Raw genomic sequence first — 15,794 nt, 5'->3', positions numbered from 1 at the left:
TTGAAATATGCAGGGATGGTTACAGTTGAATTACAACTGAATTACATCCAAACATGTGTTGTTTTTGAAGAAAAAGACAAAGACACTTTCTGGGACAGGGAAATATTTATGGATTTACCATTCCAAAAAGACCTATGTGTGTGCTGATTTAACCTGATGAATGTAAAGTGGGTGTGTATCTATGTTAGAGACTGTTGAACTGAGGATAGCTGAAAAATCAAGAAGTGAAAGGAACCTTCCCAGCCTAGGCAAAAAATGTGCAAGTGTTTGCTGAGGACTGGGTTACACCAAATGATACTTACTTCTTGTCTTGAAAAACTCATTCTGGAACATGACACATTATCAAACCTGCTTAATTCTGTAACACAGTGTCACCTATTAGACCGTCAAGGAGTATACCATGAAGCATTTGGATGTCCAAACAACATCCTAATTGCACATATCCTAATACACTCCTTGATTCTATTTGAATATGGTACAGACTCAATACATCGCCAATCACCTCTTAGGAATACTTCATATATAATTATTAATATGTTTAGTAACATAAATAGCAAATGGCAGAGTAATTTAGACTGCTGCTTCACAGCTCTGGAGTTCTCATTTTCAATACTGAACTAGCTTCTATGCCTGCATAGGGTTTTCTCCAGGTTATACAAACATGTGTTAAGCGATTGGTTGACTTTAAATGGGTGCTGTATGAGTGTGTGTAAGTTTGGCCACTTCAAACAGAAATAGTTTTGATTTTGTGAATGATATTGTTAGGATAAGCTAGGGTCCCCACAACACAGGAATGGTTCAAGCAGGGCAGATATATAGACATATATTTATCTAAGACAGACAGATAGATAGATATATCTTTATCTCTTCCCAGGAATGAGTTTGAAAAGAAATAGACTATCTGTTGGCCAAAATGAATTGGTTCAGAATTTGTTTGTCTTGTTCACCTGACTGTCACACCATCATCAGGGAGGGGCAGGCAGTGAGTAATTGAGTTAAGCACTAACTTTGTGCGGCCAAGCGGGGCAAACAATATAAAACACCAATCAAATAATTTATTACATTTAATTCAGTTGATTGCAACCATACATTAGAATACAATCAAAAGTATTTTTTGTTAGTTCTACTGGTTCAGAAATATGTAGTGACATTAAAAGATTATATTCAATATTACTGTCAAGTATACAGAATACAATAAAATTCTTACTTGCTTGTCTTCTTGCCTCTGTATACTACACAACCAACAGACAACAAATGCAACACAAACAGTGGGTGTGGTATCCACTTTAAATGCATAATCAGGCAGCATACATTACAAACAGAATATTGAATAATGTTGCAGCAGGCGAAAATTACTAAACAATAAAAATGTTAAAAATCACATTACTATATACGTATTTTCAATTAAAGTATTTTACTGGGGTGTGTGGGATCTGAGACATTGTAAACTGCTTTCTGCAGGGCAGAATGTTCTGACAATCACTATTTTAAACATAAAATTCTGTAAGCTGCTTTTTCCAAGTCAGTGTTGCCAGGTGCTGGAGCCATTCCCAGCAGTATCACCAATGTAGGAATACATTCCGTAGGAATACATTCCCTTTATCTCCCATGATCCTTGGCAACAACTAATCTGCATTTTTCAACCTGACCCATTTCTGTCTGTGTGTAGGATATTTCTAAGCACTTTATACATTAATTTTAATAGTGTAGTGCCATGTTTACTTATAATGACAATTATTTATCCATTGATTCACATTCAATATCCACATTTACCTTTTGCATAACTGTAGGGTTGCTGGAGCCTATCCCAGTGGCACAAGACAGAACGCAATGTGTAAACAGAACTCCAATTTATCACTGCGCACACAGCCATAATCCATTTTTTACAGAGGCAGTTTAGTCACTTAACAAGGCAAATCTTCAATGATTAATCTTATGGTAGCTATAAATATCCACAAGAAAAAAAAGTGTGGCCTTTTCTCTTAAAAAGAGCTTTTGCTAGCAAAAAACGTTATTTGCAGTGTGCAAATTCTGCATCTAACTTCTTTCAAAGAAGTAGCCCGCTTTACGTACCTTTGTATGTAATAACGTGTGCATTTCAAAAGCAAGTCGATTTAGCTGACGCTTGTATCATTTTTAACATATGATTCATCAGTCTAGAGATGCGTCTGACTGACTTCAAATGCGTCCACACAGCCGCGTTCGAGCGTAGGTGAGACGCGGCGTGGGCTGGCTGCACGGGGGCGTGCGCGTCTGATGCTGCTGCCGGTTCTCGGGAGCGCGCACAGTGCCAGGCGTCGCTCTTCCCAGAGTGAGAGAGGTGCGGTATCTGAAACCACGGAGACAGGCAGAAAGGAACACGGAAATAGTAGCCGTGGAGAGGGATACGGACTGCTTGAATTTACCCGCATTATCAGCTTTTGGAGCTTCCTTTTGAGATTTTATTTACGGACAAAGGTTGGATTGGTTTGACTTCATCCCGGGTCGAGAATGTCGGGGAGCCGGGAGGAAGAGCGGCGTAAATTAGCCGAAATCATTAACCACTGGAACGCCAACCGGCTCGACCTGTTCGAGATCAGTCAACCTACCGAGGTGAGTCCGCGGAGCAGTCGCGGAATGCAGGCCTCGCCGGCTCGAGCACTGCTGCGCAAAGCATCGTGTTTCGGTCATTGAGTCTTATGCACCTTTTAAAGCCACGCTTGTAGATGGCTAGGCTGTGAGCATGTTTTGTTATAGTCACTAGCAAATTTGTGTATGTCCTTTGAAATGAATAGAGAAAGCCTCAGCTGATTACTGCTTGAGTCAAATGGGACCGCCAGCAGGACAAGTGCACGCCGAGTCGGGAATTTGTGCCCCTCGGCGTGCTCCACCGACACTAGCCGACTGGTCAGTTGGATCCGCCCGTTCGAGATTCTCAATCTCGGTGTCCTTTCTGTCCTTATACTGGTTATTGGCTAATTTTTTCGATTTGGAATTATGATCACGCGTTTTATGTAAACGATTATTAGGTATATTTAAAAAAAATCTGTATTGTCAGTTTTCTTGCTGGTCGAGGTCTGTAGAGGCTCAGCAGTCCTATAGCTGCGTGTAGAGCAAGATGGCAAGTAGCTCGGTTTCGAAAGGGTGTGACAAGTTTCTGCCTCTTTACACTTCAGAAGTTTGCCAGGCTGCCAAATCAGCGATCTCGGGAAAGTAAACACATGGGCGACATTTGTGATTGCACAGGTCAACTATGCCTGCCGGACTGTGCTTTGTGCCTGTCTCATCGGACTTGCGGCGGCGGGTGGTGGAGGTGATCTCATTCACTGTGGCGCGCTCTTTGAGCAAACAGTGTGTTCAATTAATGCTTTTCGTCAGACTGGACTGGGTTAGCTGGGATTTAGGCGCGCAGTAATTAATTGGAAGTGGGGGTGGGTATTTGTTTTTCTGTTAGTTAATATCCTTAGAAAAATATCCCCTTAACTGAAGGATTGTGTCATTTTTTTCCCATTTTAATTTTTTTCTTAAGAGCATCCTAATGTTCTGTAGTCGTTTACAATGATGCTTTGATCACATTGTCTTCTCCGTTTCATCCTTGTCTCTAATCGACACATTTTTAGACTACAACTGCCCAACAAGTCATAGCTTATAAGTGACTCCCTGCCACAGATCTTCCCCCTATCATTTGGTCAGTCTTCTGTGCACACTTTCTGTTACGGGCAGAGCAAAGGCTGTGAATCTTGGTCTCCTCCATGACTAACAGTGTATTTTCACTCTAGTTTGGTTTCCTGACACATTCCTGACATATTTGATCATATATACACAATAAACCTATCTGTTGTGAATCTTTTTTTTTCTACTGTTCTTATATAAATCCCACCCCCAGTGTCAGTGTGAACAAAGGAGATACAAATTGAGAAACAAAGATGTCAATATGGTGTCTTTATATAGAAATTCAAATAATTTGGCCAGGTAGATGGCATGACCTAGTAGTTAAGAAGTTGCAGCCTCACCAGTACTGAACTACATATCTGAACTAGGGTGCCTTATTCAGGCATAATTCTACCATTACCATCCAGTTCAGTTATATCGGGACTGTTAATGATCGTTGCTTCCCAACTGCCAAAACTGAAGATTTTTTCAATGTATTTTATCTTTGAAAAATCAGGGTAGAAGACATTTCATCATTATTTATTTGACCTCATTATTTTCATTAGAACAGGGTTTTCTGTAGTAAGATTTTTCTGGTATTAACATGGGTGAAGTATGAGCATTTGTGCAGCCATAGAGCACAAGTTGTTACTTATTTTGTCCTCTTATATTTGATTCACAATCACATTTGTTCCATCTATCCTAATATAGCCCATCCTTCTTGTTTGTCCCAAGCTGACACATAATTATGGAATATGGATTATTTGTTTTTATGTCTCAATGAACCATGTAAGTTTAAATCAAATCTTTCTAGCTAGTGTACGAAAACAAGCACTAGTAGTTTTTTTTTTTTTTTGCCTCGTTAGTACAAATTTGTTTTAAAGCTTTCTGATGGTTGAAAGACATTGATTGGTTTTATTTCTGTTATAACGCAAGTATTTTCATTGTAGAGTCATAGTTGCCACTGTATGGTTAAATGACCTGTTGGAGAGATTAAGGAACACTGAACACTCTTTATGCTCTAGGGAGGAAGATTTTTTTTTTTGGTTCCTTATTTTGCGTTAGCAGTGACAGGGATTTTAACTGGCAGCCTTTGGGATACCAGCGCAGATCCTTAGCCTCAGAGCCACCACTCCGCCCACAAGATGACTATAGTTTAGTTTGAAGAGTTACAATGAAATGGCAAAACCAACTACAAATAAAATGGTAATTATGCAATGCCAGTATTTTGCAAACAGAACTGTAATATCCATGCCTTGAGTATTATTACTGAAAATGGAGTTGATTAGGCATTGGCAAAAATCATTTACTTCATAGCTCTTCTGAAGAATGCATTAATAGATTATATAAAGTGCAACATCTCTGGAGGCTAAGATCTTGCCACAGTAAGGAGAAAAAACAAATGTCACTTACCCTCTTTCTGAAAACAACCTGTGGTCAGCTGTATTTGAACAAATTACATTTATTTATTTAAAAGCAAATAGTAAGAAGTATAGTTCTGTTCTTTTATGCTTTTGAAAGATATGTTCAGTACTTGGATGTGATATTGCTAGTGGGGTCACACATAACATTTTTATGAGTTTCCATTCATACTTAGCCATTCTTCTTCCTAGCCATTCAGGGCAACATAGTAAGTTTGATTATACGTTGGATGCATTAACCCAAAGAATCAAGCAATTTGTTGGTAAATAGTAAATGTATGGATTTATGGCTAGAATAAGATTTAAACTATCTTTAAGTATTGAAATTTCCCAGCATTTAACACTACAGCAAATAGTAAGGTAATGTGGCTTACTAGTGTCTTGCTTTCAGTCAGATGCAAGCTTTAATGTATAGTAAATGTTGCTGCATAGTGTCTTTGTCATTGTTGACTTGAATCAAAATTGTATATTGTCTCAGTGTCTTTAATATTGACACCTGAACAGTTTTTGTGGCATTCTAAAATTTGACTCTTTATATTTTTCATACTCTTTAGTAGGTTTTATCCTATACCTGTATTTGTTTGAATCCTAGACATTGCAGTACCAATAAAAATATCCATGTATGATGGCAAAGTCAGTGAAAGTCATCAATGATAGCATGATATATTCCAAAAAGAAGATTTTTATCTTTTATTTGAGCAACAATACCCACAAACCCAAGGCAGACTAATGTGGTTACAGAAACAGTTTTTATTTTGGTCATGGGAAATCCCTGTGGCTGCAGGATTTTATTGTGTCCAGTTCCTACTTTTAGATGGTATTGCGTCTTAATTAAACACACCACTTTTCCCAGCTTTTGTCTGAAATGTGTCAAACTCGGAAATCTCTTACAAAATTTGTTCACTTCCTGTAGAAGTTAAATAAGTGCTTGAGTGTTTTATATGTAGTGTTTGGTTGTTCTCATTTCTTATGAAATGCTTTGGGTATTAAAAATTAAACTATGTTGTATTAAATTAATGACAGAAATATATAACACCCTCATCTCTCTCAAATTGAAGTTATTTCTTACCTAACATGGTAAATATGCATTTGTCATGCAAAATTGTGTCCTAAAGTTAAGCACATTCTATAAATTTAAAAATATATTTTCCCCTCACTGATTCTTTACAATTGAGTTTATGGGGCATGGAGGAAAAGCATAAAAACTTGCCAGAAATTTCCATTTTTCAAGCCAGGACAGTTCTCGAGTATTGACCTGCATCTTTCAATTACACATACATTGTAAAATAATTTATATATCTAATTTATTAATAAAAAAACACCAATATTCTGATATTCAGTGATTTTAAAAGATGACCCCATGGTGTGATTTCATCTCAAAAGACCAAATCACAGTAAACTTTTTGTGCCACATGGTTGGTTTTGTTTTGATTTTACTTGTGTGTTTATGCGAGAAATCGCACAATTGAACAGAAAATGTATGGTTACAACGAGAAAAATAGTACCAGGAACATGCAATAAAATTGTTTCCATATTCCACTTGTCACAAAGATGTGGAAAAATGACAGGTACGGATCAATACTCGATAGCAGTCTTGGCTTGAAAAACGGACGTATTTGGTAAGTTTTTAGACTTTTCTGTTGTTCCCCATACCCTCCATTGTAAAGCGCCAGAGTCGGGCAGGAAATTTTTAAAAATGTATAGAAAGTGATTTACTTTTAAACACAATTTATTGTGGCAAATGCATATATATCATGTTTGTGAAGAAATAACTTTGAGATGAAAAATACTGAACTTAGTATCCTTTAATCTGATTTAGAATTAAGTTAAAAAAAAGTTTAAGTAGGAACAAGTCAATGATAAAGAGATTAGTTGGTCCTGGATGTTCCACAGGTTGTTCTGAGAGTTAAGAAGTATTAATGATTGTACCGTGTTTTATTTTTGTTCTAAAATACTATGTGAAAGGCCGGCCTTTTGTTAATGCAGGTGAAAGACAGCATCAGTTGCTTTAAAATGTGGATTGTTTTCATCATAATTGGTTTTGAACGGGTATTTATTAAAATGGAGAAACATTGAAAAATCAGTAAAGCATCTTGTGAATGTGGACTAATCTGACTAAAACTTAGTATTCTGCTCATTGTAGCCAGAGGGCACTTCATCAGTCTTGCACTTAATCAGTCTGCTGCATTTTAAGGTAGTTTCTTCTGCATATGTATTTAAATTGATTGCATTTTAATATGAATGTTATTAGAATTATGAGAGTGAAGTCTTTTAAGACCAAATACAAAAAGTCAAATATGATCATTTTGTGTGTCTGTTTTTTACACTGTCTTCTAGGCAATCATTGTCACATAACCCTGGAGGATACTATGCCCTCGTGACTATCTGAACTTTTTTTAAACCACAGGGTGAATTTTATTTAAAAAAAGTTATAGAATAAGGGTACTTATTCTGCTTAAAAGCTTATTATTTGAGAAAAGCATATTATAGGAGAAATGCTTTATGGGCAGTCAACAAACATTGCAGCACTTTTAAAATGAAAATATGAGACTTTCTTTTTACAAATAAAAAATTGAATGTATAGGTTGATGTATTAGAGATTATATTGATTGGATGTCCCTGAATTTTTAATTTAATTAAACTCTTTATCAAACTAAATTAGCAACCTGCTGAAATTTACAGTCCCAAAACTTCACAAAATAAGGCACTTTTTATTTCTATATGTTTAAAAAGAAAAAAGGTTGTGAGTGGTCCTTTGATGTATTGTATTGATTTTCTCCATTATTTACTTCTTAGCTAATGGAAGAGGCAGTTTATTGTATGGGTTCCGTTATGGACATTTGCACCCTTGTCTCTAATGCTGCTGGGATAGTCTCTGGTCCCCCTTGATCCTGAACTAGATTAAATGGTTTCTGAAGTGTTAATTTTATTATTATACCAGATAACTGCTTATGATATAATCTGAATTAAAATTCAATAACATTTTTCCACGCATTGTAAGTGGTCCAACCGTTTATTGCTTTTATGTTGTATTAGATGCAAACTCTCTATTCAAATTGCTTCTTACATTAGTTGTGAAATTATTTGACAATGAAAGTGCAGTGTAAAGACTGTTTTCAGGGGTCATTAAATGAATGATGGTTACCTTGAAAACTGGGCTTAATGCTGAGAAGTAGACCTATCATGTTTCTGTGCCTGATGGCTTTTATCACATCTCTGATTAAATCAAGTTTGATGTGACTGTGATTGAGCGATTTTATCAACAATTGTATAGAAATAAGATTTTATGTTTTTTTTTATACTATTATCACATTTTTAAAATTTTGTGGGAATACTCACATAAAACAGCAGTGTCAGACTTTGCCTTTCTCTGTTGCAATAAAATAGAACTGTATGTGATTTGTCGCATATTTCTGTCAGGTTACGTTTATAGACTTTTACAAGTGTTCCGTGTTATGCATGAATAGTTATCGGGGAACAATGTAAGTCAATTTTATTGGAAGCTCACACCTCATGAGAAAAGGTGATGTCTCCAAAATATTGTGTGATGAGAGTTTTCTCTAGGATGCACCTAGAAGTCAGTAGACTGAATGCAGTTCTAAAGCAATCATAGCATAGAGTTTTTTGGTGGGTTTTTAATGTCGTACAGGTATCTGAGGAGAAGAGCAAATATTTTAAAAGAAGACAACAAAGACTTGGTTGAGGAAACAGTTATTTTTCAGAATCAGTTATAGACCTGTAAGGTTGTAATTATGAAGCTGATGGCAAAAGAAAAACTGTAATATATTGGATGGAAAATGCTACACCAGTTTTAAGGAAGCTTGGTGATTGGTGGCAGTGTATACCAATGCACCCCTGCAGTGGAACTGCTATAAGAAAATTTGCAGTACAGCATAGTAAAGTTTTGCCCACTTCATTGAAGTTGGTAGGGTTATTGCAAATCATTTACTATATTTCACATTTTTAATAATGTAAAATACACAGTAATCCATCATATGTTAGTGTTTTTCTAATTTTACTTTTTTCTCTTATACCATACGTGGGCAACGTATTTTTTTTATTTTAATGTAACCATAGGTATGGTGAGGGAGAAGAGCCTTGCAAAAATTGAGAAATTAAGTTACTCTAATGAAAATGTGGTCACATGTGACTTTCTTTAAATTTACAGCATCAATGCAGTATATAGTATGAATTTCCCAAAATACCTGAAGGAGGCATACCACAATGGTCAATTCATTCTTGAGCTATAGTGTCCATAAATGTTTTTACTACAAGCCTATGGATGCACATATTTCCAAAAATGCTCAAAGTATGTTTGAGGGATATCAAAACATATTATTCCAATGACAAGTTGAAATTGTTTTCAATTGAAATTGTTTTTTTTTTTTTTAAAAAACAATGCTTCCTGTATAAATGAGAATAAAATCACTATTTAAATAAGTTTAATTAAAACATGCACGTGTTAATAACTCAGCTTACATTTGACTTAAGTATAAATAAAGAAACAATTATTTGTAAGTTGAAAAAATGAGCATATTTAAATTGAACTTTGACAGTTCTTTGGTCTAATTAGTTGTAGAAATGTTGGATGACAATCTGCACTGAAGGCACATTGAACCTGTGCCATTAATAATTAGAGTTTTGTATTTTAAATCCTAAAATAGAGACTGTTGCATTCATACACCCACGTGTAGGTAGATAACAAACATGTAGATAATGTTAAGTGTCAGGTTAAAAAAAAAAAGAACTCTTGGGGAAAATTTTTAAAATGAAAAACAGTATTTCTAATGGATTTAAGTGTTTGTGAACAAATTGCTCAAATCAGAAGCAAATGAAGACTTGCAAAAATACCAAACTTTAGATTCAGTCAACCTATTCAAGGTGGAGTGTACAATCAGAATGAAGGCAGAGACAAAGCAGAGTGCTGGAGAAAAGAAGTGAAGGGAAGTATTGGCTGGCAGGATTACGTCAGTGAGTCACTTGAAAGGCCAAACAGGAAATGCCTAGTTGCAACCAGCATATGCTGTATGGAAAAGAAAAAATAAATATATTTTAATGTTGAACCCAAATTACAAGATACCATTCTTAAACCTGCTAAATTCATTTTGGGGTTGCAAGAGGACAAGGGTCTTTCCTACCAAAACTGGATGCAAAGCAGGTACTAGCTTGTCGCAGAGTTCACTCATGCAAACACACAATTTTGTTGGCAAACATGGCCAATTTCCAACATAACCAATATGTGGTAGTAGTAGCAGTAGTAGTTAGTAGTAGTAGTTCGGTAGTTGTCGTTGGTGATGTATGAAATAAACTGGAATGCTGAGATCCAAATTCAAATGGACAGCAATGGGTTGCTAACTACTCTGTTGCTTTACCAAACTCAGATTTGTATTACTGTCAAATACCATTCTGCACATGTGTTGATTGGTGACAGGGTTACCCACCCACATGCCTCATCCCATTCCTGTATTTTATATACTAATTAGTAATAAACTTGTATAATTTCTGAATTTATGTCTGGAAATATTGGAAAACAGAAGTTATGAAAGTGAACCACCTGGATATAAATTATGATATAATGGAGAAGTTATGTTTTTTGGTGTCTATTTCATGATTGTGTTTCAGTTAGCTAACAAACCCTTCTAGAAGACTAGATTTCTTTCTTTATTTTATTATTATTAAAATAATAATATTCCATGTAATCAAGTCAAACTTAAACTTAAACAATGAAGGAAAAAACACTCCATACAATCTAGTTGAATGAAACAACAAAATTCAATCCCTACCAGAAGACTAGATTTCTATGGAAAACATTTATTCCACTCTGTTTACTGAATGTCAGCAGGCAGGCAGTTCATATGTGGTCCAGGTGGAAAACCAGTCATACAGAATGCAAACTGCCATTAGTAGCTTGGCTCAGATCTACAGATCTTTTTATATACGTACTGTATAGTCATTATAATCACGTATATTGAGTAATAAATGTGCAGCATGTCGCCAAGATCAGTGAGTGTAACTTACTTTCCTCAACTTGAAGGAATGGTCAGGGATATGCAGTATATTAAATACTAAGTTACAAGGTTTTTCTTGGGAACTGTGCAATTTTATTAAACATTTTTTGCTTTATATGAGTAAAATTTTACATTTACATTAAAATTTATTTTCAACATTTCCGTAAATACATCTGAATTTTGTTCATGTTCTTCAGTAGTGATTCCGCATATCAGCGAATCCACCTTACTTTGTGTCATCTGCAAATCTGCCAAACTTTTTAAGCGTTTGTGTAGAATAATTACGAAACAAGAGTAATTTTGAAAACCAATGATGTCTACAGAACTCATTTGACCTTTGCTATTTCAGATGAGTTCCTAATTCAAAAATATAGTGCTTATGTACATGGGTTCTGCACCCATTTGCACACTGCATCCTGGTTGGCTGTTTATGTTCTTTGATGAGTAGCCTTTTACAGATTCCTTATTAGGTTTTAGATGTCTTGCTCTGTATAATTGACATAGTGTCAGTGCATGACACGGAGTGAAATTAAGTTTTGGCTCTGTGAATTTGTCTGCGGTAGGTTGGCACCCTGCCCGGGATTGGTTGCCTGCCTTGTGCCCAGTGTTGGCTGGGATTGGCTCCAGCAGACCCCTGTGACCCTGTATTTGGATTTAGCGGGTTGGAAAATGGTGTAACTGCTGCAGAAGAGGATTGGTTGGACATAACATGCCCTACAGTCTAAATTAGGTGTTGATATGATTAGTAATTTAATCTTATTAGGAAATCATTCTTAGCCAAGTAATAAAGAGTATTGTATGCATTTTAATTTTTTTAAGTGAAAATGAAGTTACAGACTTTATGGAACACTAATCAGTATCTTGAAAGGATTAGTCTTTCCTGCACAGATGCTGTGCTGAAAAAGATCCTTTTTAGACAAATGCTGGTATGTTTTTTATATAAATCACTATACTGAAGGGTTTTGCTGCAGTAATTTCTCATATGTAGCTATTAATTTACTATCTGAAATTAACTTGTCATAGACATACTCAGGGCAGTATAGTATTGTTTTTAGTGCAGTCCAGGCACAGTATTTGTCTAGCCCTTCTGATATCTGTGTTGTTTTTCTCTGTGTACTTTGGTTTTCCTTTCGCATCACTAAGATATGTAGGTCATTTAAATTGGCAACTCCAAATTATTGCATTTAGAATAAGTATGTGTAAGGTGTGTGTACACGTCTGGTGCAATAGAATATCAGGATAGGTTTCAGTTCAGCTTGGTTCTAACTTGAATTAAGTGGGTTTAGCAGTGGAAGGATGGATTAATTTTAGATTACTGTTTTGTTTTGGTAACAAGTAACAAGAAATATCCATTGATGTATTGTTGATTCCTTTTTCCTTTACTGTATGTATCAAAGAGAATTTTGTAGAGGAAGACCATCATTTTAATAAACATTCCACTTAAGGCAGTTAGTTTGACATTAAAATCGCTCTAAAGATTCTTGGTTCAGTAATTATTTCAGATGTTATTCTAGGTCTTGTACAATAAACAGTAACATTGGAAAACTGGTTATTTACTGCTTCATTCTAATCAACCGAAAATGGTGTTAGTGTGAAGACCTATGAATACCTTCTATAGATAGACACAACCATCACATAACATCTCCTAGAAGGTAATTTGGAGTGTCCATTTATTTATTTTATGATCGTATACATTTTAGGCATCACATGAGTGTGGGTATTAATGGTTGTGCCCTGTGATCGACTGAAGCATCATCCACTGTTGGTTCCTGTCTTGCCCCCCAGCATTTCTGGTATAGGCTCTAGCATCCTTTGACCCTCTGGTTTGATTAAGCCGGTTGAGCAATGGTTAAATGGATAATTTCTTTCCTTCATCATGAATGTTTCCATGAAAAATAATCTCTTAAGAAGCATGGACACAGAAGTCGTTTTTGCTCAAGTGTGAGCTTATGTGCATTTTATCCTTCTTAACACAAAAGCATCTTTCATATAACCAAGTCTTTTTGGACTAATTTGGTCAATGCCGTAAACCTGATTAAGAATTAAAGAAACATTTATCTATTATGTTTATTTATTATTTTTAACTTGTGGAATTAGTAGAAAAATGTCAATGGAGAACAAAGTCATATTTCATTTTTATGATACTAAGAGTAGTGATTTGTAAACCGTTAAATAAATGTACTGATTTAAAAAAAATTTGGCATAAAAAAATAATTTTCTTAAGGAGTTAATATGCATGCTTCTCATTAGCCTCTATATTTATCATCAATGTGTTTAAAGAATTGTAGCTGTAATATTCCATATTTTGGATAAATTTTCATAAAGATGTGATGTTGTCAATCTTGAATTGACAACCTCTAATTTCTAATAGCTGAGTAAATTATCAAAGTAAACAGCTGAATAAATGTGACAATAAGACCGCATAAATATGTCAGATATCAGATGAAGTTTTCTACAAAAATTTTCGGAAGCTATAACTTTTCTTTTTTCTACTTTGCCCTGATGCGAAAGCAAAGTTACTAAGGCACAGAATACATTTTATAGCAAGAAGCATTTCTTAAAAATATAAACATGTCTTCTGGCTAATTTCAGCTTAAATTACAGTGCTTCCCTTTAAATAAATTGGTTCTGAATTTGAATTTGACGTTCAAATTTCTTGCATCATCACATACAAAATACATAAAATAAATCTATTAACGTACTTAAGTAAAATAAGCAGAATTTACTCATCATGACATATTAGGAAAGTGCCAGTTAAAGGTACATTTTCAATAATAGGTGTATCCATCTGCAAGCAGGAGAAATTCTGTTACCTTGATTGGCAATTCATAACTGACTTAACGTGAGTGTGTGCATCAGTGTGCCTTGTATTAGACTGGCCTCCCTATTACCATTATGCTCAGTGCAGCTGGGGAAGTAGGACCAACTCACAGATTCAGGCTTTAGATGAAAGGATAGATATTTTGTGTATTCAATTCATGTATTGATTGATTGATTTTTGTCATTCCTCTTATGTTAAACCTTTCTGACTCTCCATCATTGTGAGATAAAAGACAAGTTATTCTTGCTATAGATTCAGGAAAGCCTCTATTTCTCCATTTTCCACAATTTTGTTGTGTCGATTGATCTTTTTTTTTTTTCTTAGTGTCATTTGTAAGGTTTACAAAATCATCATTTGCATTATCTACATGCCTGATATTTGTGTGGAATTTTGTTTTGGCTTACACAGCTTTCCAGCTTCTTTTCTTCAACCTTTTGGAAAAGTACATCTATACACAATTACAGTACTAGTATATAGTTTTTATTACAATGATTAATATAGTGTACTGCAATTAAAATCTTTTTTGGTTAAAACTGGTTAAAAGTAAGTAGTATTTCATCCAAGTAAGTGTTTCTAAGTAGTACTTTTGACTCCTGTAAAAATAACAGATTAAAAAGCAGTTTATTAAGCATGCTATGAAATAAAACAATAACGTATGATACAGCGATAAAGTATGACAGAGTGTTGTTAAATTGAAGTTAGATTAGAACTGTATGAAGGATAAATATACTATTTTTAGGCTGAATTTATTTTTTCGTAATTGTGGTATTCATAGATTGTCCTTGAAACTTATTTTATTAAATTCCTAAATTAATAAAACTGTCCTCCTTAGCAGTTTACAGTTGAGACAAAAGTTTTAAAATTTACTGAATGCATCCACTTTGAGCAAATTTTCTGGTTTTAGAAAGCAAGCTTTCAAAGTTTTTGGAGTTATAATTATGAAAGCAAAGCAAAATTGGGGAAAAAAATTGATCTCATATTCTTGGCACAATGTTTTCTGAACAAAGCAATTGCTTTCTTTTCTCTGTTGTGTGGCTGCTGTGGGTAGAGTTTTCATTTGAACAATGTCCGGGTTTGAATCCAATTAAGATGATGTGGCATGACCTTAAAAAAGCAATTTATGCTCAGAAACCTGTCATTGTGGCTGATTTGAAACAATTCTGCAAAGTAGAGTGGGCCAAAATTCCTTCACAGCAATGTGAAAGACTCATTGCCAGTTATCGCAAACGCTTGATTGCAGTTGTTGCTGCTAAGTGTGGCACAACCAGTTATTAGGTTTAGGGGGCAATTACTTTTTCACATAGGACTATGTAGGATGTAGGTGTGGATAGGTTTTTTGCTTAATAAATAAAATCATCACTTAAAAACTGCATTTTGTGTTTACTTGGGTTATCTTTGTCTAATGTTTAAATTTGTTTGATGATCTGAAACATTTAAGTGTGACAAACATGCAAAAAAAAGAAATCAGGAAGGAGGCAAACATTTTTTCACAGCACTATATGCACTCTCATTAAAGATCCATAGTTAGTTTTGCCTGAGCCACGACTTGATCTAGTGTGTGTTTTCTGCTGAAATTCTGTATTGAATTACATACTTCTGCTTTTTGGCTTATAAAACAGGAATAGTTTTATACTGTATTATTTTTAAATCTATTATCAATATAGTCTTCTTTCACTTCTAAATATAGAACTGGAAAATCTGTTGTATATGGTCTCTTTTGAAATGAGTTGCCTTTGTTCTGGATGCAGTGTCTTTTTATTTTGCGGTAACTTTTGTAATACTTAGATTATGCTCTTGGTGCCTGACATGTCTGTTTTTGCAACAGTATTTTGAAGGGGTAACCACTGCCCCTCCCCTTCTGTTCTGTTAAACATCACCTTAATATTATGTTTACCATGAACCAACAACAACAAC

At 35.0% G+C, this 15,794-nt stretch overlaps 1 protein-coding gene across 1 annotated transcript in view; it reads left to right on the top strand.

The window, feature by feature from the left end:
- The first annotated feature begins 2,319 nt into the window (after nucleotides 1–2,319).
- LOC120525817 (afadin-like) overlaps nucleotides 2,320–15,794 on the top strand; it is a 365,848-nt gene continuing 352,373 nt past the window's right edge. Inside the window, 1 exon segment of the mRNA XM_039748422.1 lies at nucleotides 2,320–2,592. Within this exon segment, the coding sequence (XP_039604356.1) occupies nucleotides 2,491–2,592 (102 nt within the window). The 5' untranslated portion in view covers nucleotides 2,320–2,490.

Source organism: Polypterus senegalus, chromosome 3, assembly GCF_016835505.1.
Source record: "Polypterus senegalus isolate Bchr_013 chromosome 3, ASM1683550v1, whole genome shotgun sequence".
Classification (NCBI taxonomy): domain Eukaryota; kingdom Metazoa; phylum Chordata; class Cladistia; order Polypteriformes; family Polypteridae; genus Polypterus; species Polypterus senegalus.
Note: the sequence above shows the minus strand (reverse complement) of the source record. Positions and strands in the feature narration are given on the sequence as shown.